The sequence below is a fragment of the Pseudorca crassidens genome, chromosome 9 (genome assembly GCF_039906515.1).
Source record: "Pseudorca crassidens isolate mPseCra1 chromosome 9, mPseCra1.hap1, whole genome shotgun sequence".
Classification (NCBI taxonomy): Eukaryota; Metazoa; Chordata; class Mammalia; order Artiodactyla; family Delphinidae; genus Pseudorca; species Pseudorca crassidens.
The window spans coordinates 77,441,524-77,468,388 of record NC_090304.1 but is presented as its reverse complement, the minus strand read 5'-3'; the positions used below and the strand labels follow the sequence as shown (position 1 = coordinate 77,468,388).

General features: G+C 35.3%; 1 protein-coding gene across 3 annotated transcripts in view; it reads left to right on the top strand.

The window, feature by feature from the left end:
• Positions 1–26,865, top strand: part of PGR (progesterone receptor) — a 99,561-nt gene that overhangs the window by 24,223 nt on the left and 48,473 nt on the right. For all 3 annotated transcript variants that reach the window (XM_067750794.1, XM_067750793.1, XM_067750795.1), the window contains exon 3: positions 12,602–12,718. In XM_067750794.1, the coding sequence (XP_067606895.1) occupies positions 12,602–12,718 (117 nt within the window). The remainder of the gene's footprint in view (positions 1–12,601; positions 12,719–26,865) is intronic.

The window sequence follows — 26,865 nt, the reverse complement described above, 5'->3', positions numbered from 1 at the left end:
ATAATTGTGTGGCTTTTAAAAATTTTGTATGTAATCCCTTACCTCCCCTAAATGCCTACAGGTTTTCTAAATAGATAAGTAAAAGTACCAGGTGTAACTAATTGGATGCTGCATACAATTTAGTGTTTTACAACTTTAAAGATAAGTGGATAATTAGGAGAGAGTTCAGAACAGATCTGGAGGCATCATTTTGTTTATAAAGAGAGCAGTAGAACTAGCCTCAGGAAGAACGGATGAAAAGCTGATACATAGTCAGAAAGAATTTAAATTTAAAGTGATGAAGAGAAGAAAGAAGAGGAAACAATTTTGAATAGTAGCATTGAGGCCTTTAAAAAATTAAATATTGGAATGTCACTTGGTAAGATTCTATAAACTATTTAGTTCCTTTTTCAGATTATATCCAGAATCTGATCTCTTATCACCACCTCCACTGACCACTTGGTTTCAAGCCACAATTATTCTCCTTTGGATTTATTTCAACAGCCTCTTAACTGGTCTCGTTTCTACTCTTGTCCTTGTAGAGTCTATATTCAACCTAGAAGCCAAAGTGATACTGTTAAAATTTAAGCCAGATCATGTAAGTCCTCTACTCAAAACTCTACAATGGCACTATATTTCTTTCAGAGAAAAAACAAAGTTCTTACAGTGGTCTCCAAGGCTCTACAGGATCTGAGTCCCGTTGCACTCTGACCTTCCTCTCCACTACGATTCTCGCTGACTGGGGCAGCTCTAACCTTACCAGTTTCCTCAGACAATCCAAGCCAACTCTCAGGATGTTGGCAATTGGTTCTTTCCATTCTAATTTCATGTCTTGACACTCTGCACTCATCCAACTCATTCTAACTTCCAGCTTCAGTGAACGTCCTGGAACAAACTTTGGTGACTTCCACTCTCTCATTTAACAGTCACATTCCTCCACTAGAGTGTTTCAAGTTGTTTAACACCTCTATCAGTAATACATAGATTTAATTTTAGGAAAAAGCTTATTTAAAATTGATCTGCTAAAAGAAACAGAAGAAAAATTTGGGTAATAATCTGCTTTCAGTTATTAAGACAAAAGATGACAGTGTCTGCAAAACAAGAATGAATTTCATAGGAAAGAACTAGATGAGATGAAAATGTAGCTGGATGAGATAAGAAAATGCCACAGTAAGATCCAAAAATGTAATAGCAGATTTAAACTCTGTATCGGAATCCATAAAGAGCAGAAAATAAAATCAGTTATGTAGAGTTCATATTTAAAGAATTATTTCACAATGAAGGAAAAACGGCAAATTGGTGAAAATTTCAACCTGTGATTTATTGTTTTGACTATGTAGTACTCTGTGTGCTATTTTATCTAATTTAGCTCATTTGATCCATATAACAGCCTTTTATAGTGTTTATTTCCATTTTATAGGTGGGGAAACTAAGATAATTTTCTCAAGATGTAGCTAGTGATGGAACTAGAATTTGAGTGGAAGTCTATTTGACTATAAGGCATATGGTCTTATCACTGTGTTGTTGAATAACAGATATTATGAATAGAGAGCAGATATCCAACCTATAAATAATCAGTGTTTCTGAAAAATAAACTAAAAAACAAGTTAAACAAAATTATTAACTGATTATGAAAAGTAGTCTCCTGGGATCTTATCATCATCACCTAGAATAATGCCAAGACATGGAAGATATTCAATAAGTATTTGTCTACTGAACTATCATAATTACTACCTATTAAGCATTTATTCTAATTTGTCATAGTGGTACGTGTTAACACGTTATTTTATTCAACTCTCAGATAGCTTTTTAACTATTATATTATAGATGTGGAAAATGAAGCACCAAGAAGTTAAATGATTTATTCAAGGATTTATAGTTAATAGGTGACAGAACTTGGATGACAGAAGTAGATTAAATAGTTAAATAAAAATTTTATTCTGTACATCAAAATAGCTCACTCTGCCCCAAACAGATATAATGTAAAAAGCTCTACCTTTGCATATATTAAACAAGTTTTTCATTTTACATAGAAAAAATACAGGCTCCATGAGTTTAAACAAGAAAAAAAATAACTGGTTAACTACCAGGAAATAAAAATTGGGCTGACATTAGACTTCCTGTTTGAAGCACTGAATTCTGGGATATTGCCATCAAGCTGAGTTGCTATTCTTGGGTGAAGGCAACATACATTCTCACATATATGAAATTGGATTCCTGGGGTGCCCTCTGGTTCAGGATGAAGCTTAGCAACACTCTTGTTTCAGAGATAGGAGGTGCCTTTCTCTGGCCCTTGCTACATGCCAGGGTGATGTAACTCTCCAGAGCAGCCCTTGCAAGTGCCACACTCATGTCTGGTGCCCAGTACAGGTGTCTCTGTTCTCAAAGAACATATTCTGTGCCCTCTTTGTTCCCAGCCTGAGCCTCGTATATCTACTCTATCTTTTTATCGTATTTCCATGTATCTTACTAGCCATTTCCCCTTGGGAAAATTAAATACCTGTGTCATGTCTATTTTATTTATAAGGATTACATGAAATAAACCAGTTAAGTTCCTAGTATACTTGCCCATAGTGTGGGTCGATAAAATTTTGTCTCAGGTTTACCTGGTGGTGCAGTGGTTGAGAGTCTGCCTGCTGATTCAGGGGACACAGGTTCGTGCCCCGGTCCAGGAAGATCCCACATACCACGGACTGGCTAGGCCTGTGAGCCATGGCCGCTGAGCCTGCGCGTCCAGAGCCACAACAGCGGCCTCTGCAATGGGAGAGGCCACAACAGTGAGAGGCCCGCATACAGCAAAAGAAAAAAAAAAATTGTCTCCTTCCTTCTCCCCTTCCCCCCACACCTTTTTTCTTCACTTTACTCAAGAACCCTTGAATCTTACATTAAGATACTTTAAAACTTACTGGTTCATGATCGTCCAGCTTTTTTCACACTCTGCCAGATATTCATTCTCCGCCCCCCCCACTCTGGTTTTATATGACCAGCCCCTGTTTGGCTAATTGGAAAAACTAGTCCAAACCTTTATCTCATTCTGTATGGGTATTCAGAATACTTTGCTTCTAGAAAATTCGAAAGAATACTGGTAAATGAATATCTGTACTCAACTATTTGCAAGTAAGTTGCAGACGTAGTATTTCACCTCTCAAGATTTCAAAAATGTGTTCCCAAGGACAATAACATTATAACCACAATATTATTATCACACCACAAAGTTTAACATTGGTATAATAATTTTATCTAATATATAGCTAGTATTCAAATTTTCCCAATTGTTCCGAAAATGTCCCATATAGATTGTTTTTTCATGCAGGATCCAATCAAAAACTATGTATTTCATTAAGTCTTTAATCTAAAAAGATCTTCCACCTTTTTTTTTCTTTTTCAGGACTTTAACATTTTTAAGGAGTCCAGGCCAGCTGTTGTAGAAATTCTCACAGTCTGGATTTTTCTGATTTTTTTTCCACATGATTAGATTCAGATTAAATATTTTGAGAAGAATCATACATAGGCCAGTGGTTCTCAAGCACTCTGGTCTCATAATCTTTTTACATGCTTAAAAATTATGGAGAACCCAAAGAATTTTTGTTATGTGGATTATATCTATCAATATTTGTCATATTAGAATTAAAACTGATAATTTTAAAAACATTTTTTATTAACTCACTTAAAAAATAGCAAACCCATGAGATGTTAATTTTCCAAACCAAAAAAATTTAATGACAACAGTGACATTGTTTTACATTTTTAAAAGTCATTTTAATGTCTGCCTTAATAGAATGCAGCTGTGTCTCATACCATTGTCTACATTTAATCTGTTGCAATATATTGTTTTGGTTGAAGCATATAAAGAAAACGTGGCATCACACAGATATGTAGTGGGAAAATAGAGGAGTTTTTTAACGGTCTTGTCATACTTCACAGGTGGTGGTCATTTCCTTAGAGATTGCAAAAGGGTTATATTCTACTTCTATTATTTCTTCTAATTTTATGAGCTATAAAATCTTTTTATTATTTCTCTCTTCCAAAAGGCAATTTAGTAATATTAAAATTTATACTGGAAGACCTATTAGTTGCTTAATTATTTCTTTTTAATTATCAATTTTCAAAGTAATGAGTTTATGCCCTAGCAACCTCCAGTAGTTTCCAGTGAGTTCATTTTGTACTCATGGCTTTTTATATAGTCAATATGCTTTAATCACTTAAACTATATATAGTCAATGTATTTTAATCACTTAAACTATATTCTTTTTGATGTAGAAATTGTCTTATCTTTGGTCAATGTGGCTTTGACACATTTCATTAACTCTCAATAACGTGAAACTCTGTCACAACAAAGTATCCCAGTCCTGCATCAGCCACTTCTCCAAGGAGCCCTGGTTGCTTTCAGATGAAAATGATATTAGACTTGACGATCAGTCTGGATCCTAGTGCTTATTGCGGCTATGGTTGTTTTTGCTTCTGGGCATTTTCAGTGGACAGACCTAGAAAATACGTCTTTTTGAAAAAGCAGGGCAATCATGAGTTAACACCAAGATATCTCAAGCTTGGCACTGTTACTATCTTGGGCCAGTTAATTCTTTATTGTGGGGATTGTCCTGTGCATTGTAGGATGTTTAGCAACATCCCTGGCCTCTCCTCAGTAGCACCTAACCCCTCAGTTGTGTAAAACAAAAGTGTCCCCAGGCATTGTGAAATGTCCCAGAGTGGAGGTGGGGAATGGAGGCAAAATTGCCTCTGGTTGAGAACCACTGGTTTACACTCACATTTCTAGTAACATTAAAATAGTTCCCTGATTGTTTTATACACACACACACATATTTTTTTTTCAAAGTACCAATATTAGTATGACCTTTATTCTTCCATCCTCTGCATGAAATCTTAGTCCAATCATATAGTTTTTAATCAGAACAATCTTATCTCAGGATCAAAATGTGCAGGCCAGCAATACAGTAAAAATTACAAACTCTCATCTAATTTAGGATTTCTCCTTTGTCCCAGCTCAGCACTGCTTGGGGCCTGGGGCCTGAAGCCTGCAGGGAAGAAAGAACAAGATCACCTCCTTCTCACCCTGCTCACACTCATTAAAACCCATTAGCAGCTGATTTTGACCTTTTCAGGGCTAAGGCATGGGAAGAGGGGTTGAAGGGAAAGGCACAGTTGTACACGGCAGGTACATACATGACTGTCACTGGAGTTCTCTGTTTGGTAGATGATTGTAGTTGACTCTTTCTCTGGCAAGATACTTTGGTAGGATTCTTGGGGATATTTCACTGGGAAGCCCCAACTGTAATCCTGCAATGCAGGTGACGCCTCTCTTCTTTTCTGGACTCCTTAGCCTCTGGACTTCCAGTGGTCAGCCCTATACAGACTCCCTCTGTTGGACCACAATGCCTTCTAGGCTATCCTCATAGGTGGAACCATTTTAAAAAAGAAAGAAGGAAATTTTTTATTGACATAGATAGCTTCAGAAGAGTGCTCAAATTAAAGGTGTAGATCTTAATGAATTATCACTAAGCAAACCATGGAATCCTTGTTACTATAACCCAGGTCAAAAAATCTTTTAAATCATTAGCTTTCCAAAAGTCCCCTTGCACCCCTTCTAATCACTCCCTAAAAGTAACTGGCTTCTAACATCATAGATAGTTTTAACTGTTTTGGAACTTTATATTAATGGAGTCATACATTTTCCTGCGTCTAGTTCTTTCATGTAACATTATACTCATGGAGTCCATTCACATTTTTGCATGGGCTAGACATTCATTCTCATTACTGTATGATGCATTGAATGAACAAAATAGATTTTGTTTATACTTTATGCTGTAGATGATCATTTGGGTTGTTTTCAATTTGGGACTATTTATGAACACTGTTTCTATAAAGTTTCTTGTACAATTTTTTTTTCATATGTGCATACCTATCCTTACAAGGTAAGTTTTGTATGTGCCTCTCTGAGGATCCTGGGGATTTCACTGGTCCTGGACCAGTATTTGTTCCATGGCGCAGGTTTATACACCGTGTGGTAGTGAAAATCATCTACCGTAAAGTCCAAGATTTTTGTTTGTTTGTTTGTTGTTTTTAGTCGTGGATAATAACTCCTATCCCAACTCAAAGTTTTGGACAGATTCCTGGCTTCGATGAAATATTCTTTAAAAATATTTTTAAAATATTCTTGGTAGTGTTTTTGATCACTATTTTCATGAATAAGACAGCCTTTAGAGAGTCTCCATTTTGTGCAAACTTCAGTTCCTGCCCCTTTCTCCCATTAAGCCTGATGTCACATATCCCAAACCCTCGTGGGCTTCAAACCCCAGCTCTTGGCTCCTAGATCCTATATCTGCATCTGAAATGTTTTTGCATTACTGCAAAGTTCACTCAAGTTTACCCCTCTGGCTTTCATATCTTTCTTTTTTTCTGACTTATTAAATTCCCTTCCTTCCTTCCTTCCTCCCTCCCTCCCTCCCTTCCTTCCTTTGCTCTTCCTTGACTGTAATTTGACAACATGCTTCTACCATAGTTTATCCACTATTTGTGTATTTGTGGTGGAAGGAGTGTTCCCGTTTGCCCTAGCTTATATTACCTCAAGCCCAAATTTTGGTGGGTTATATCATACATTTTATTTGCTCCTTTATCTGTTGAACATATACTCATTTCTCCTGTCATTTTGCTACATATTTCCCTCTCCTTTTCATAAAAAGCCATGAAAAATTGTGACTTCTCTCAAACTAAATTGAAATGTGTTCATTTGTGCTCGGAGAGGCAACACAAATACTATAGATTTCTTATTTTAAAGGTAAATCTCTTTCTAGCTTATAATAAAGAGATTCATTTCAATTAAAATGGAATTTTATTTGTCCTGTACCTAAAATTTTTGTACATCACTAGACAAATAAAATGATCATATTTTAATAGTGCTAATCATATTTTAATAGTGTTTTTATTTTCACAGAATATGATTTTTTAAATAATAGTAATACGGAGTTATATTAAAATGTTAAATATAGAGACCAATTGGAAACAGTATATAAATATAACCATTCAATAATCCCTATTTTACATTGTTAAACATATGTTTTTCAGAGATAGTTTAAAATATTTATGTTTTTGAAAAGTTAGATATTAAAAATAAGCTTGTTAAAGGCTCTACATGTAACTTATCATTTACTGGTATAAAAAGGCAAGGAATTTACTGAAATAAAAGGCACTCTGTAATAAAAATAAATGTTGAAAGGTGGTAAATAAAAATCTGGAGCAAGTGATTTTTATGACAATAAATGAAATATTATTATAGATCTTATATTGTTGATTAGAAATATATTTATGACTGTTGGTGAAATAATGCATATAATTAGGTTTACAGGTATTCAACAAACATTTACCAAACTCTTATTAGACACAAGGATCTAAAGACCTAGTTTCTACTCTCACAGAGTGTAGGGGAAACAGGCACACAGCATTTATAAGAGGAAGATATGGAAGGTGCAGTTGCACAACAGAAGAAAATCCACACCTTTCTAGGATCAGTCAGTTAAGACCAGAATTGAAAGATGAGTAAGAGTTTGCCAAGCAGATAAATTTGGAAAAGCGGCGAGAGTCATAGAGACATTAGGGAGTTTGGGGAAATACAATGATGTTGTACAATGTAGTACAACTGGAGCATAAAGAAAATAAGAGAGTAAGTAATTAAAAAGAAAAGACATAGTAGTTAGTACTCACCTTTCACTTTTCCCACCATAAAGGAGGTAAGAGGTTTTCCAAGGAGAAAGAAAAAATGGTGCTCTATTAGAGACTTCAGGTAATAATTCTCTGGTTTTCAACAGGGGCAAATGCTGTATATATTAAGAGGCAGATGTAGACAGTATCTCTTATTTGGGTAAACTCTCCTATTGTTGATCATTATGCCCCTCTTTCTGTTTGTGGTGACCCATAGCTTATAAATACTCCTGAATGTCTTGTAACTCCTGAGGGTGACGGTGTAGGTAGACTGCAAGGACGTTGGAAAGTAGAATGCATAGAGTGGTTTAATATAGTAACTTTTTATAAACTCATTGTATAGTGACAATGTTATGTTGGACTCCGGAGCAGTAGCCATATGCAATTTAAACCATCAATCTGTGACTTAACGAGAAATCAGCAAGTGGATCTGGATGTGGATGTGTTTTTCGAAGCCAGGATTATAAATTTGGGACTACTGTCTGAAGAAAAGTGGTAGCAACAGACATTATGTTGGATTTGCACCCACCAGAGTTTAGTATTTTGCAGACTTCCCAGATAACTTTGTAACAGAGCCAGTGCTTTTAGGTGTGAACTTTTTTCATCTGCATATACAGCCAGGTACTTGGTGGATTGACACATGTAATGGAGTGGTCCTTTCTATATCCCTTGCCTTCTTGGTGGCTCTGAGTCCAGGCCAAGTGTTGTGGTAGGAGGCAAGCCTGGGCCCCATGCCAGCTTATTTTAGTCATCTCTAGTTGGGATTGGCTGGCTGCAACATTTCTTAAGCCAAAAGATCTCTTAGAGAAGATTAACCTCTAACTATACCCCCTATATTTGCTTGCATGATGCTGTAGCTGCTTTGCAGTTTTGACAGCCCAAAATTAGTGTTAAACGTAACCATAGCCTCGAGTGGACTGAGCTTCCAGATTTCGTTGTCATTCCGTTCTTTATATGAATCTATGTTGATATGAGTCATGCTAATTCCTCAAGGTAGTGACTTCATGCTGGTAGCTTTAATTGCCAGAGATATTCCTTCCCATCAAACATGCAGTCTTGAAATGCTTATCGGTTTTGCCCCCAAGAGTTATAAGGATTGCATTCTATTTGGTAACTATAATTTCTTTATTTATACTTAAATATATATTTCAACTTATTTAGAACTTGTTATCAATCCTTTCACACCAGACTTCTTCTCTCATGCATTCTCTATTGTAACTCATCTATTGTTGGCTAGGTTACATCTTTAGGAATCTCTTTAGGAAGAGTAGTATATCAGGGCCTTATTTCCTGATTTTACGCATATTTGAGAATGTCTTTCAATTGCCTTTAAAAGTGAAAAACTTGGCTAGGTACAAAATTCTTGGGTCATATCTAGAACAGATCTACCTGTATTTGGCATTTAGGGATGTGATAATAATCATAATTGTAGTAGACAGTCATTAAGTACTTGCTATATACCAGACTATCCTAAGCTCTTACATGAGCTCATTTAGTCCTTAATTGTGGCCCAAGGTACTAACATTATCTTCCTTTTACTTGCCATAGGTCACCCAGCTAATAAGTAGTGAGGTTGAATTTCGAACTTAAGCAGTATTGCCCCAAAGTTCATACCCTTAACTTCCTATACAACCTCTTGGGTTAATTAAGCTAAAATGTCTAGTTATGTGACCTTAAGCATGTTTCTTAACTTATCTGTGCCTCAGTTAATTTTATAAAATGGGAGTAATAATACCTCCTAAGGTTGCTGTGATGATTAAATGAGTTAATATATGCAAATAGCTTGTAACAGTGCCTAGCACATAGTAAGTGCTTAGTAATTGTCTGTTGTTATTATTATTATTATCCTACAGATTGTAGGTTTCAGATATGAGCTTTTTGCGGTACGCGGGCCTCTCACTGCTGTGGCCTCTCCCGTCGCGGAGCACAGGCTCCGGACACGCAGGCCCAGCGGTCATGGCTCACGGGCCCAGCCACTTCGCGGCACGTGGGATCCTCCCGGACCGGGGCACGAACCCGCGCCCCTTGCATCCCAGGCGCACTCCCAACCACTGCGCCACCAGGGAAGCCCCAGATATGAGCTTTGAACAAGCAATCAGACTTCAGTAACTGCTCTTCAGCACTGCAGTATACGCAGTTAAGATGGCGTTTCAATTAAGTGGGGAAAAGGGATTATTCAAAAAACAGCGTTGGGACATACTCAGTAAACACTCAATAAATATTTGTTGAATTAATGAGGATTTTGTAAAAGTGCATATATATTTACTTAACAAATATTAACAAATAGATGTTAAATACCTTCTAGGTCTGTATAGACAGACTGGAAGAAAACACGAAAATGAAAATAGTTGCATGATAATGAGATTGTAGATGATTTTCTGTTTTGAATTTCCTTAATTTGTTACAAAATTTCTCTGATGATACAATTTATGAAATGAACAATTTGACCAGATAATCACTAAATTCTTGTTCATATATTTTAAGTTTGAGGTACCTACAGAGAGGTAGTTGGAAGGTCCGAGCTCAGGATGAGATTTTGGAGCCATGCAGAGATGATGAGACTACCCACCTAGTGTGTACAGTGGAATACAACATATAAGGAATAGGCAAAGGGAGAGGGATCAGCAGTGGGAACTTAAACTGAACTGTTGTAAAGAAGATGAAAAGTCAGAAGAGACATGCTTCAAATAAAATGGGGGACAGGTGTGGAGAGAAATCACCCACAGCAAATTGTACAGAAAGTCAAGGAAGAATTCACTGTATTTAGGAATGAAGAAATCTTTGACGACGTTACTCCACTTTATAAGAACAGTGAATGTATAAGCCAAATTACAGTATGCTGAGGAGTAAAGGAAATTGAATAAAGACTGTAAATATAGATGACTTTTTCAACAACTTAGATGACAAAGAAAGGGATGAAGTCAAGGAGACTTTAGAGTGAGACAGTTTTTTTTTCCTTGATGCTGGAATTTTTGAAATGGAAAAACTTGAGGAGAAAGGAGGACATCGTTGGAGGGGCAGAGAATAAAGATTTTAGGAGAGAAAGGGGGAAATGGATGGTGAAGATTTGAAAGCAGGTAGGAAGGAATGGTTTCAGGAACAGACTGAGTGCCCTCTAATGGGGACTCTTTGAAACACTGAAAGGGGTACTGTTGTAAATCATTTAAGAAACAGAAATGAGAAAACTCAGCAGCACTGCAGCTGCTGATGGTTCAGGATTTGTTTCTGGATATTCATGACAGAGGAGTAGAGAGTAGAACAGCCTCCCTTCAAACAACAATTACATCTCTGACACTGTTTGTTTAAGTTTGTTCTCTGGATAACATGGAAAATCTTGCTTTCTATTGTCTGTTCTCTCGTGAGAAATCAGTGTAGAGTCTAGATAAATGATGATAGATCAATAGATAAATAGATAGATAAACTTACACACACTTTTACTTCCACACTCACTCCTGCAGCCTGCCAATATAACTTGTGGAAAAAAATTAAACCATAGTTAGATCGGAAAGTAGCACGCAGTACATTCTGCTCATCTAGTGGGCATGGATGTGAAGCTTCATAACTGCCCTTTATTAGGAGGAAAGCTCCATGCCCCGGACTCCTAAACAAGAGAATGAATACTAGTATGTGAGAGTACATGAATATAAGTTTGCGGAGGAATACATTTTTAAGAAAAGACTGTCTGTTCTTATCCAAAAATACCCCAGGTCAAGAACCATTTTGTTATTAGCTATCCCATAGACATGGCCTTTTGACCATTCGCCATTGGAGCGTAACCTTTTCCCTGCTCAGTTAAGCACACATTTAAGGTACCTCTGTGTTCCTGTATTACAAACTTTGGCCAAAAGAGTGGATCTGATTTTAATGTAGACTAATATAAAATACAATAGGAAAATTCCATAATTTTTAAAATTATTTTTTTATGTTTAAGTATGCTGATGATATTAAAAGTCTCACAGTCTGTTTCATAGGAATTTTTTGGAAAAGAAGAAGTGCCAAAGCAGTAAATTTTCTAGTTAATAAATATTTACATGTTTAAGCTGAAAAATTTTTTTTTCACTTTTGTTTAATCTAAGTAAGTTAGATTGCTCCATGCCTTATTAAGTATAACATATTTTTGGTTTAAATAATCATCATCGTTGAATATTAAATTCTTATTCCAGACTTTTGGAAGGGTATAAGTGGTTTCCCCTACACAAAATGACCCCAGGATCACGTTTTACCCTTATTTTTTTATAATTCTTCTGTCCTCCTCTTAATTGAATTCTTCTCATTGTTTTAAATTTTTCTCCCTTTGTCATTATTTCTATTATCCTGTTTTTTAATTTGTAGCCAAAATAAACCAGACAATAAAGTCAGTACAGTTAATGACATTTTTTTTACATGCTCTTCAAATTCATGAGATCCTTTAAGAGTGAGCTAGCTCCAGGATTTTAAGAATTAAACACATAGGTTTTATAAAAAGCCTATTACAGAGACTTCTTTAATTGTCTGTATCTGTTTTCTTGAAGGTTTATATGTCAAAAAGAAAAGGTTTTACTAGAACTTGCCTATCTTAACACACTAATGCTTATCAGCCACGTATAGCTAATCTTCAAATAACAATGATCTAAGAGCATTCTGATGCTGACGCCATTAGTAAGATGCACAGAAATTTTTTACAAAATATTTTTAAAGGAGTCCTAGAATTGGTTTCTAAGCTGTATTTCCCCTCATGCTCCTGAAGGCATGGGTAAAGTATTAAGCAAGTTTGGGGTATTACCAGCATTCAGCTATGCAAGCAAGAGGCTGGCTGAGACAGTCATGCACTTGCTAATGTGCACCTCTCCTCTTTTTCAGTTGTCACTGCATAAACTTTCCGGTGGTCTTTAGATATTATAAAAATAATTTTTACTTTTTTGTTTTTTAGGGCAGCATAACTACTTATGTGCTGGAAGAAACGACTGCATTGTTGATAAAATCCGCAGAAAAAACTGCCCAGCGTGTCGCCTTAGAAAGTGCTGTCAGGCTGGCATGGTTCTTGGAGGTAATGATGATGTTTTCATCAATAACGTACTGTCTGATATTTACATTATAAGACGGTGGGTCAGAAAATCCTAGTTTTCTTATTTCTGTCTTGATTATTGGTGTCTGGATGAAGCAATCAATACCATCTCATTAATGCTGTGGATTTCCAGCATGTTGAAGTTTGTTATAGAGAAGTAGTAAACCTCCATTTGTCTGTATTGCCTATAAGAAGATGTTATGGGATGTTCACCAACCTCTCATTAAGTGACATGGTTGGAGTTTAGGCTCTGCTACTCACTGCCTATGCAGTCTTGAGTAAGTCACCAACCCTTTCTGAGCATCAGTCTCTTTGTCTATAAAATGAGAATAATGAAGTCCCTTCCAGCTCAAAAACTGACTCCATGAATTGGTTAAGTACATTAATCTCCATCCCTTCCTCTCTCTCTCAACCCCTCCCTTTCTATTTCCCTCCCCCATTCTCTTTAAGTAACTAGACATTGCACACTCACACTTACTGGGTACTATTTTAAGTTCTGGCAATGTTAGCAGCAAACAAAATGGACCAAATCCCTGTCTTCATGGAGCTTACACTCTGGGGGGAAGAGCAATAAATATATATGTCAAATGATGATAAGTGCTGTGGAATGTATTAAGCAGGGTCAGTTAATGGGGAGTATCAGGGAGGAGAATCACTCCTGAACCTTTACTCTGATTAATATTTTCATTTTCTTTAGTCATTTCCTAAAGCAATAATGTCTCTGAAATCCTGAGTTGGATGTTATAGTTATAATTTTCCTAACACAGGTTTAAAAAACTCATAACTATTTAAATATATATTCAGTATACCACCTAACACAGATCATGTACCGTAAATGGTATGTGTTACCTTCTGAGAAGGAGTGTATGAGACCAATATGTTTTGAATGCCCACTGTGTTAAGCACCCTGCTTAGTTCTGTCTTTGCTGCCTGTGAACATGATACAGTCTAATCAGTAATAAAATAATTATCAAACAGAAGAGTAGGTGATTTAAGAGAAGTTCCAAACATTACTATGCAAGTAGAGCAAAAGAATGAATTAATTCTATCTGAGGGAGCTGGCAAAAGCTTCAGAGAGGAGGCTTTCCAAGAGTGAATAGAAACTTTATAAGTGGAAAAGGAGAAAGGTATTTACACTGAAAAACGATGCATTCAGTGACGATTTTTCTGGAAAGTCAACTGTTTACTGGGAACAGCAAAAAATGAAGCTTGAAAGCTATCTTGGGCCAGCTGGGATCTGGAGTTTGAACTCTATTCTGTATGCAGTGGAACCAGTGATCTTTCTAATAAACCATCTGTGGACCATCCGTGGGATAAAGCCCAGATTTCTAAATGCAGCACATGGGCCCTTTCATCACCTAGCAACTGCTCTCTCTTTTTCTAAGCCCTACTCCCACCAATCCTTGGGGAACCTGACACTCCAGTCACCAACTTTCACTGGTCTTTGCACACATTTGACTTTTTCCTGCACCATTCTCCTTTCACTCCTTGTGAACTGTTACATATCCTTCATATTAAGTTCAAGTGTCACGATTTTTGTGAAATCTTCCCATCACCCCAGTCAGTGCAGGGGCAGGGGTTTTGTGGGGACACAGTTCAAAGTAGTGCTTTTCATATCTGGGGAGGTTGAAAGCCCTTGAGCCAGCCTGGATTGGACCTTGCCCTGATTGTACTTACTTCAGCATTCCTACGCTTGAAATGCAAGGTTGACCAAAGTGGAAGTCATGAGACCCAGCCACCCTACCCCAGCCCACATGAGGCACCAAGAATTCACTCTCTTCCCATAGCTTCTTGTATACCCTCGTTATAGTACTCACCTCAATGCTTTATAACTGTTTACTGGTATCCCATTCAAGGATTTTCTCCTAATCCAAGATTGAACTGTTTGCAAGCAGGAATTTCATTTTGGTGTTTTACCACCAAAGTACTTGTTTAAGAAGTGCTCACTAAAGATTTGTGACTATTATTTTGAAGTCATTTGAAGTACAGGTCTCTATACATTCTTGAACATGAAGTCCAACTGTAGTCATTTCCAGGACACAAGAAAGAGTGTTTGGAGGAGGCAAAGGGGATATGGTCTAATGTAGTGTTTTTCACTTTGAGGAAGGGTGCTAGCCCTTGAAGCAGTCTTCCATTCCATGATTGCATTTATTTTAATGGTCTTACTATTATAATGGAAAAGTGATTTAAGATGGACCAAAGTAAAAATGATGAGGCACCCAGCCACTGAGAAACTTGGGTTTGTTCAGAAGAGAAACTTGGGTTCCAGCCATCAACAAGACAGATGCTCAGTAAGAAATAGAGTAACAAGGAGAAGAGAACTTCAGAGAAGACTCAGAACTGGGATGAAAGGGGAGGATGTCCATTCCAGGGACATAATCTAAAGTAGCATCAGAGCAGGGTCAGCAGCAAGACCACAGAGCTGTTGTAATTGACTTCAGCCCCAGCCTCAGAGATTAGAAAGAGAAATAGGCAGAAATATGAGCATATAGTCCTTAATTTTCTTGTGTTCCCATCACGTTCGCAACGTTCTCTGTTACCATCCTGTGTCTCAGTTCTCCTGAAATCTTATGGATTTTTCTCCCCTTGCATAATTTATTTCAATCAGTAAACTACCTTTTATTGCTGGTGACCATAAAATTTATCATTCAAATCAGGATACAGCTGAGAATAAAATGGAGCATAGGAATAATTAAACTAGTATAACAGATGTAAACTGACACTGTCCCAGGCTATCTGGACCACAGGGCAAGTCCCCCGTCTTTCCAATTAGAAGGTGCAGATGTGTCCTGACCAAAATGAATACGTAAACTTCTGGGAATGTAGCTGAAATAATCAAGTGTTTACTTATATAATATTTAATTTATTATTTTAGTTAAACACAAATATTTTAATTACATACAAAAATCTATTGATTTTCTACTCTCACATTTTATAAACAATTTTATTCCAACTAATTTCACAAACCTTTGGCAGCAGGACCTTTCCTCCAGTAGAGCCATTTTTTACGTCAGCTAATCATTTCCCAGAGTTCATCAGCATTTTATCTAAAATGTTTGATATGTAGCACTTCTTGAATTCATATACAGTAATAATAATATAATTGAAAATCTATCCTAAGACAAAAATACCTATTTATATAAGTTTTAATGATTGTCCTATAAGAGGTTTTTTTGGTGATTTCCCCATAAAATAAACACTTGCTGTATTATTTAACTGTGGAATATATCAAGCCTACCAAAATATTGAATGAATAAACACCTATGTGTCCATCACTCAATTTTTAATATCAGATCATTTTTCATATTTTCTTCATTTTTGTTGTATTTTATAAGGAATAAGACATTACAGGCAATTTGAAACTTCTGATTTGTCCTTCCCTAAACCCATTAAGTTCATTTCTTATTCACAAATAACCAATATGCTGAATTATTGCTCAACATATTCATACTCATAATTCTTGTATATGAATTCTTGAGTAATGCAGTACAGTATTGAATATTTCTAAACTTTATATACATGGCATTACACTGTACATGTACTTCTTCAATTTGCTTTTTCACTCCATGTTGTGTTTTTGAGATTCGTTTATATTTGTACATGTAGCTAGGGTTACATTTTAACTTCTCTATGATACTTCATTTTACAAACATTCCATCGTGCTTTTCACTTTCTTCTATTAATGGATATTTATTTCTAATTTTTCATAATTATAAAATATGCAGCAATAAACATTCTTGTACCTGTATCTTTATGCATATATTTGAGAAGTTCTCTAGGTTGTATATCTAGAAAGGAATTAAGTCTGGTTCACTAAGATATTATGTACCTTCAAACTTACTAAATGTTACCTAATCACCAAATTACCCTCTGGAGTCTTTGCTTCCACCCGTGTTTGAGAGTTCTTGTTATTATGCATCCTTACCTGTATTTGGTATTTTCAGACTTTAAAATTTTTCTAATTTGATGGTCATAAAATTGGTATCCAATTTCAGTTTAATTTTTGTGTCCTGGATTAGTGGTGAAGGCAAATATTGCTATCTTTATTGGACATTTATATTTCCTGTTCCATTAATTAGCTGTTCATATTTATTGGCCATTTTTCAACTGGATTGTTTGTCTTTTTTCTTATTGATCCATACAACTTACCTCTATACTCTCTCCTAGTCCTTTGCAATCTATGTCTTAAATTTTTACCTTATTTATGATGTCTTTTTTCTAATTTTTATATAATCACGTGTCAGTATTCTCCCTTTATATCTCTTAACCCTGAAATCATACAGATAATCTACTAAAAATCATCTAAAATCTTATAAGTCTCTTTTTCACACTCATGTCCTTAACCTACCTACAAGTATCTTCTTAGGTAGGGAGGCAAGAATAAAACCTTATTTTCTATATGGATAACCAGTTGCCAGAGCACATTTATTGACACATGGTCTTCAATATGTTTTTGATAGTGCACTCCTGTAGAAGTAAAAATGTTCTCAGCCTCCACCCCCAACTCAGGTCTATTTATAAGCAAATTATACATATGTGCTACTATCAAATTATATTATATATTAGTGATGCTTAATTTCTTTTTATTTCCTTACTAAAAATATAAAAAGTAATTGTAATATTTTTCTGACAGTACTCCAATTACAAATTCCACTGGAATTTGTAATCCATTTCTGTTATATATCTAATTTCCGTATGTGTTTGCTTTTCTTCCTGGCTTCTCTGTTCTGTTCCATTGTATATACCTGCACCACTACCACACACTCTGAAATATTACAGGTATCAAGCTACATATTGATACCTGGTAGAATAACTCATCTTCAGTTACACTTCTTCCAAATTGTTGGCTTTTGTTGGCCCTCTAAATTGTTCTTTTAAAGTGATGCTTAAAAGGTTTATTCATAATGGTATCTAACACTTAAAACCATGAGTTCTTACCCTGGGAATTAGCTATATATCAAAATTATTTGCCTCTTTTTTTTCCATCAGATAACCTTTACAATCCGTGGTCAGCATCACACACTGAGAAATAGCATAGTGGTGCATTTAATTATTTCATAAGTAGGTTTGCACAGAGGTTTGTTAGAAAGAAGCTGGCAGCACACCCTGATATGTTGCAGTCCTGATGTTGTTCTTCCTGGGATAGTCAGTGGTAAGAGTCTGGAGGTCAGTAACCTAACTCACGGAAACCAGGAAGAAGGTAGTCAATTTATTGGATTAGATTCTAATTGCTAGTCCTGTAATAAATTTCTGGAGTAAGGGGGAGTGTACTTGTGGTCTACTGAGAATTACAACTTATTTTAAAAGACGATAAGAGTTGCTTAAGGTTCAATTCTTCAATAATTAGAAGAGTTTCACCGAAGTAATAATTGCCTATACACTACTGAAAGTAGAGCCCATGTTCTCTTCCTCCCTTGTTTCCTTCCATCTTTCCTTCTTTTTTCTTTCCTTCTTCATGTTTGTCACTTTTCTTAGGTTTCTCATTTCTAATAGAGTCCATTTGAATAACAAAAGATGAAACAGAAGAGAACATTGACTATTGTAAATAATGCTGCAATGAGCATAGGAGTGCATATATCTTTTCGAGTAAGTATTTTTATTTTCTTCAGGTAAATACCCAGAAGTGGCATTGTTGGATAATATGGTAGTTCTATTTTAGTGTATTTGAACACCTTCATACTGTTTTCCACAGTGGCTGCACCAATTTATATTCCCACCAACAGTGCATGAAGGTTCCCTTTTCTCCATATCCTTACCAACACTTGTTATTTCTTGTCTTTTTGATGATAGCCATCCTGACAGGTGCGAGGAGATATCTCATTGTGGTTTTGATTTTCATTTCTCTGATATTAGTGATGTTGAGCACCTTTTCGTGGCCATCTGTATGTCTTCTTTGGAAAAATACCTATTCAGATCCTCTACCTATTTTTTAAATGGATACATGATTTGCAAATATTTTCTCCCATTCAGGTAGTTGCCTTTTCATTGCAACATTATTTACAATAGCTACAACATGGAAACAACCTAAAGTGTCCACTGTTGGGTGAATGGATAAAGAATATGTGATGTATATTATATATATACAATGGAACATTATTCAACAATAAAAAAGTGGAATCTTACCATTTTTGGCAACATGGATGGGATGGAACTTAAGGGCATTATTCTAAGTGAAATAAGTCAGACAGAGAAAGACAAATACTGTATAATCTCACTTATATGTAGACCCTAAAAGAAAATGAGCTCAAAGATACAGAGGACAAATTGTTTGATGACAGAGGCAGGGGATGGGGGAGGGTGAAATGAATGAAAATGGCCCAAAGGTACAAACTTACAGTTATGAAATAAATAAGTTATGGATATGTAATGTACAGCTTGGTGACTATAGCTAATAATACTGTATTGTATATTTGAAAGATTCTAAGAGAGTAGATCTTAAAAGTTCTCATCACAAAAAAAAATAGTTCTACAAATAATGAATCATCATGTGGTATGTCTAAAACTAATCTGATGTTATAAGTCTATTTTATCTCATTAAAAAAAGAGAGTGAACATTGAAAAACTTTTAAAAGAGTTAATAATCTTATGGTAGAATATCAGAGATCAGAAATATTAATGTTTTTGACATGTCATGACATAGATTTACAGATCGTTCTTATTTGCTTCAGCAGCTATGTTCTGATTATGAGAATTATGTTTGAGTTATTTGGTCTCTTAGTTGTGTATGATTCTTGTTTTTAATGACTCACTTCCCTTACCTTCACCAGGTCACAGTGAACTTTTGCATTTTGTTCATTGCTGTACAGTACTGAGTAGGAAAGATAGTTCACTCTAAAGGATGGTAATATATCTTCTAATTTAGGTGTTCTGCTTCTAACTTATTTCCTTTAGAAAACATTTTGTGTAATGACTCAGAAAAATGTTTTTCTGAAATGAATACAGCTCTTTATTTTGCATTTGTGGTAAAAATGCTGAACTACTATAAAATAATTCGCTCTTTCAAAAATAAGTAGCTTTCTACATAAAGGAGTGATTAAATGCATAGTTATATTTGCTGATGTTTTTTAAAGCTGGAGACTATTTTTATTGGTTTGTTTTTGTTTTGTTTTGTTTTGTTGGTAGAGAGCCTTATCCTCAAATTTTAAAAGGTTATGTTAGAAAGCGGTTTCTCTCTTACCTCCTCCTACACCTAGATTGGCCTCATTCTCTGGGCAAAGATAATAACTTTCTGGGCTGCAGAGTACAGGTTGTGTGGTAAGGTCGGGTTTCTTTTCTTTTTCTTTTTCCTCCTCCTACACTTGAAGCCAACAAAGCCTCAATTTCTTTTCTGAAGAATTCCAAAATTCTTGAATTTGGGACACTTAACACCACCTTTTCTGGAAGTATAGGTGCCTACTCTCTGCCTTTAATTACTATAAAAAATGAAATCTGCTCTCTCAAATGAAGGAATTGCTGTGGGTGATGCCTGCCACCTATCTCTTTAGAACTCTCCTGGTCTTCCTCTTATGAGCACCTCGTTTTCCACCCAACCCCTTGTGTTTGCATCAGCACCCGCCAGAGACAGTATCTCTCACACTGCTCCCCCACTTTACTGCATTGAAACCTGCAGCTAAATGATGTATTTTGGTCACTGTCTGATTGTTCACCCTAAACGCCATCCCGTACGCACTCGATAAGGATATTCCTTAGAATATTTATTCTCACTTCTTTGCTTAAAGTTTTATGGGAGTTTTCAGGGACTGCTTTTATGGCTGCCATCCTGAACTTTTCAATTGTATCTATCAGTATCTACTATTCTCTAGACACAGAAAAAGTCAGGATTGAAGGGTACAAAGATTCCCTTCCATTTGCAGTCTGATTTGTTTGAAAGATGGAGGTGTTTACTCTTTTAAAAACAACTCTAATATACTTGTTGGCAAGTACCTATTTTAATTTTATAGCTCCTATTCTCTAGTATTTTTTGAAGTATTTTGATATGGGAACTAGAATTAGATTCTGAAAAAGGGAAAGCAAGCTAAATCAGTGCTGTAAGGGGTTGTGAGAGCATAGTCCCAGTGAACTGATCCCAGCAACATCATCCTTTTGCTAATCCAAAGTAACAACATGTATCTAGACATAACCTAATGTTGGGATAGTTGCCTGTAAATTCACCCTAACTACAGTGATGCTTATTATGATTCTCATAATGTCAAAGGATTTGCACTATTACTTAATTGTCTGCTGAGCTTTACCCTCTATTTCCCCATTTGATTCTCAGAAAGCTTTCTGGATGCCATAAAACTTACATTTCAGTATCCAATGTAATATTCTTCTTTTGCTTCTCTGCAACAGGTCCCGTATTATCTCATGAGCACTTTATGTCTCCATTCAATATAAAATATTTTTGCCAGAAATTTAAAAAAATAGCAGAAAGAGAGGCCATGGCAAAGTAAACAGCACTCATTTCAGAACATGATCTAGAAATAATACTCATTATTATTTTATTCAGTCTAATACATTTACATACATGTTTAACTATTTGCCCAATTTTTTTCCTAACTCAGTGCTTCATTTCAGTTTCTTTATTTTAAAAATAAACTTCTTACATCTTCTGTGGGAATTTGTTAAAGTCATTTTTCCACAGAAAATATCTTTATTTCAGTTTTAATTTTGAATAATAATTTTGCTGGTTATAAAATTTGGGGTTGACTTTTTTTTCCCTCTACACCTTAACAATGTCAGTCTACTGTCTTCCAGCTTGTATCATTTTTCTGAGAATTCTCCTGTATATCTAATATTTGTTTCTTTGAAGTAATATTTTCTCTATATTTGTAGAAAATGTTTTTTATACTCGGTTCTTCAATTTCACTGTAACATAACTAGTTATAAATTTAGTTTTATTTGTTCTACTTGGGAATCATTGCGATTTTTAAATCTGAGAATTAATGTCTTTTATAAATTCCAGGAGCATCAAAACCATCCCAGTATTCTTCAAATATTGCTTCCCTCCTCATTGCCTCTTCCTCCCTCCAGACCAACTGTTAGGTGTATATTAGACTAGCGCATTTATCTTCCATATCTCTTTATCCTTTCTAACATTTCCTGTATCATTATCTTTCTATGCTATATTCTGTGTAATTTCATCAGTTCTGTCTTCCAGTTCACCATTCTTTCATTTTAGTGATGGTAGTTTTTTTAAACATTCTACTTGGTTCTTTTATAAATTTGTCTTTTTCTTTTTACTATCTTTTCCATTTCTTATGTTTTCATCCCTTATCATATATCTTTAATAATTATAAAATACCTATTGCAAATATTTGTATTTAATAATTTCAAGGTCTCATAACTCATAATCTGGTTATGCCATTCTGGTGTGGTGGTTTAAAAATATCCCTGATCATTTATAGGGTTTTCCAGTGATTCTGGTGTAAATACTCGCCTATAGTAAATTTCAGGCTGCCAATGGTTTAAACAACTGACTCTCAAAATTCCTGAACACTTAACAATAAGTTTTCACAAGCCAGTATGAGTCAAATCCAGAACACTATTCATTCTTTCTGCTACTTCTCACTCATTGTGTCCTTTGTGATTTTAATGTGGTTATAAACTCATGTTTGGCAGAGTTTAATTTTTTGTAAAAACCTGTGTGGCCTTAATTGAGGGAGTTTCTCTCCAGAGAGAATTTTCATTTTATTCTTCCAGTTACCGTAGGGATTTCATCAGCGAAGGACCACTTTTCATATTCACTTTTTGCCTCTAGGTTTCCCATACCTTGCAGGTAGAATAATTTCAAGCTTCATATCTGGGTGAGGGAGGCCTATGAATAAAAATGATCAAAGGATAATTTTTCACATACTGAGCCAAGGATGAAACAGACATGCTTCCTTTTCATGTCCCTTTGTCAGTGGATAAAGATGTTCTTCATTTTGGATTCCTTGATGTTTTGCTGACTTTTTGAGGCGCTTAGATATACATTTAAAATAATGTTGGTTATGTTTTGTCCATCATTTTTAGGTGCTCTGGAGAATGTTTATGTTATTTAATTTTCTACATTTCCAATAAGAGAAGTTTATATAAAATTTTATGCCAATTCTAATCAAATATATTAACTCCACCTTAAAATTTTTAATTTTATCAACAGTTAGAAAAGGATTTGCAAAACACCTCTAAGAGATAGTATAGCATTGTAACAAAGAGTAAGAGTATAGAGTCAGAACAAGTGGGGTTTGATTTTAACTTCCCCACTAATAGCTGCTGGACCTCAGGCACAGACATCTTTTATACATCTTTATTTTCTTTTCTATTATGACCACATAATGAGAGTTATCATGAGGGTACATAAAATGATACATCTAAAGCATACAGCACAGTGGCTGGCATATAAAGATTTCTTAGTGGTAGCTTAAAATATCCTTTATTCATAACATCACTTAATACAAACTCTATCATTGGCAGACTAAAGGTTTAACTAATGCAAAACAGATTCATGGATCTTCTAAAAGTGTTTCATTATTTCTTTTCAAGAAGCATTGAAAAATCAGTGCGGGTATCTTGGAATTGAAATTAATTTACACAGTCATAGCTACTAGAGGTATTTAGTTAACATAATAGTTATTAAATAATTATTGTATATACTTATGTTCTCAAACCATGTTTCCCATGTTAACATAATCTGAAAGAAATGGTATATGTTTTCACATGGGAGAAAAATTTTCTGAATGATTAAAAATATTCATTAATTGAAGATTTTTTGTTTTGGTTTTTTTCCTTTAGAGGAGAATGTTCTATTTATTTTGATTTTTAGAAGTGTTTTGATAAGCTGCTTGGGATAGAGCTGTGACCCGAGGAGCATACTGGGTTACAAAAGATATTTGCTGATTTTAACCATCAAAGGCAAAGAGGAGAATTTGTGTGGCTTAAGATGAAGAGAAGGAGGTAGGAGAAGTGAGGTGAAAAAGGGAGGTGAAAGTGAGATGCTTACTGTGTGTACTACTTCCCTTGGCCTCATGAACATCCTATTAAAGCATGGGAAATGTGTATATGGCCCTTCTCCCTCAAATCTGTGTATAATATCGTTGTCTTTTTTTTACTGAAGTGTAGTTGATTTACAATATCGTGTTAGTTTCAGGTGATATAGCAAAGTGATTCAGTTATATGTATTTTTTCAGATTATCTTCCATTATAGGTTATTACAAGATGATGAATATAGTTCCCTGTGCTACACAGTAACTCCTTGTTGCTTATTTATTTTATGTACAGTAGTTTGTGTCTGTTAATCTCATACTGCTAATTTATCCCTCTCTCCCTCCCTTTCCCCTTTGATAACCATACATTTATTTTCTGTGCCTGTAAGTCTGCTTCTGTTTTGTATTTAGATTCATTTGTATTATTTTTTAGATTCCACATTTAAGTGATATCATATAATATTTGTCTTTCTCCGACTTACTTCAATTAGTATGATATTCTCTAGGTCCATCCACATTGCTGCAAATGGCAATATTTCATTCTTTTTAGGGCTGAGTAGTATTCCATTGTGTGTGTATATATATATATATATATATATATATATATATATATATATATATATAAAAACCACATCTTCTTTATCCATTCATCTGTTGAAGGACATTTAGTCTGCTTCCATGTTTTGGCTGTTGTAAATAGTGCTGGTATGAACATTGGGGTGCATGGATTGTTTTCAGATTAGGGTTTTTATCTTCTGACAAGAGCTTAATATCCAAAATATACAAGCAGCTCATATAACTCAATATCAAAAAAAACAATCCAATTGGAAAATGGGCCGAAGACCTAAATAGACATTTCTCCACGATAGCCAACAAGCACATAAAAAGATGCTCAACATTGCTAATTATTAGAGAAATGCACATCAGAGCCACAAAGAGATATCACCTCATACTGGTCAGAAGGCTATCATCAAAAAGTCTACAAATAATAAATGCTAGAGAGGGTGTGGAGGAAAGGGAACCCTCTTACTCTGTTGGCTGGAATGTAAATTGGTACAGTCACTATGGAAAACAGTATGGAGGTTTTTTAAAAAACTTAAAGCCACTAGGTGATCCATCAATCCCATTCCTGGACATATAATGCCATTGTCTGTAGGCTTCTAATTTAACTGAAAATAAATCTGACATTCCAATTTATTGTCCTTTGTTGAGACCTGCTTCTTTTGCCTGAATGTGTTTCTTAATCCTTGATTTTCAGTAACTTCATCAAGATTTAGCCCTCGCTTAATCTATTAATTTTCTTGAAACAAAGTAAGCCCCTTTTGATCTGAAAATTCAAGTTTTCTTATATGTTAGCAAAGTATTCTCTTAATATTACTTTCAAATACTTTTTTCTGTTTCATGTCTTCTTTCTCTTTTTCATGGTCCCTAATAATAATCTGTATGTTGGCTCTCTGTTTTTTCTGTCGTCCACACCAATCTTCTTTTCTTTACTCACACTTTAATCCTTTTAAACTTCATTTGACAATTTTTCTCAAAATGTCAGTCCAAACTTCATGTCCATGGTTTAGTGTTTACACTGGCAGTTCTCCTTTCTTATTCTTCTGATAAGGTTTTAAAATCTACAATGACTTTATTTTTTTTAATTTTTTTGTAATCTAAGTATAGTTGATGTACCATACTATGTAAGTTACAGGTGTACAGTGTAGTTATTCACAATTTTTAAAGCTTATACTCCATTTACAGTTAATATAAAAATTGGCTATATTACCCATGTTGTGCAATATATCCTTATAGTTTTTTTAAATATCTTTATTGGAGTATAATAGTTTTACAATGTTGTGTTATTTTCTGCTGTACAACAAAGTGAATCAGCTATGTATACATATATCCCCATATACCCTCCCTCTTGAGCCTCCTTCCCACCCTCCCTATCCCACCCCTCTAGGTCATCATAAAGCATTGAGCTGATCTCCCTGTGCTATGCAGCAGCTTCACACTAGCCATCCATTTTACATCTGATAGTGTACATATGTCAATGCTACTCTCTCACTTCGTGCCAGCTTCCCCTTCCCCCACTGTGTCCTCAAATCCATTCTTGACATCTCCATCTTTATTCCTGCCCTGCCACTAGGTTCATCTGTACTGTTTTTTATAAATTGCATATATGTGTGTTAGCATACAGTATTTGTTTTTCTCTTTCTGACTTACTTCACTCTGTATGACATAGTCTGTGTCCATCCACCTCATTACAAATAACTCAGTTTTGTTTCTTTTTATGGCTGAGTAATACTCCATTGTATATATATGCCACAACTTCATTATCCATTCATCCGTCGATGGACATTTGGGTTGCTTCCATGTTCTGGCTATTGTAAATAGAGTTGCAATGAACATTGTGGTACATATCTCTTTTTGAATTGTGGTTTTCTCAGGGTGTATGCCTAGTAGTGGGATTGCTGGGTCATATGGTAGTTCTATTTTTATTTTTTTAAGGAACCTCCATAGTGTTCTCCATAGTGGCTGTATCAGTTTACATTCCCACCAACAGTGCAAGAGGGTTCCCTTTTCTCCACACCCTCTCCAGCATTTATTGTTTCTAGATTTTTTGATGATGGCCATTCTGACCAGTGTGAGGAGATACCTCATTGTGGTTTTGATTTGCATTTCTCTAATCATTAGTGATGTTGAGCATCTTTTCATGTGTTTGTTGGCAATCAGTATTTCTTCTTTGGAGAAATGTCTGTTTATGTCTTCCGCCCATTTTTGGATTGGGTTGGTTTTTTTTTTTTTTGATATTGAGCTGCATGAGCTGCTTGTATATTTTGGTGATTAATCCTTTGTCAGTTGCTTCATTTACAAATGTTTTCTACCATTCTGAGGGTTGTCTTTTTGTCTTGTTTATGGCTTCCTTGCTGTGCAAAAACTTTTGAGTTTCATTAGGTCTCATTTGTTTATTTTTGTTTTTATTTCCATTACTCTAGGAGGTGCATCAAAAAGGATCTTGCTGTGATTTATGTCATAGAGTATTCTGCCTATGTTTTCCTCTAAGAGTTTTATAGTGTCTGGCCTTACATTTAGGTCTTTAATCCATTTTGAGTTTATTTTTGTGTATGGTGTTGGGAAGTGTTCTAATTTCATTCTTGTATATGTAGCTGTCTGGTTTTCCAATCACCAGTTATTGAA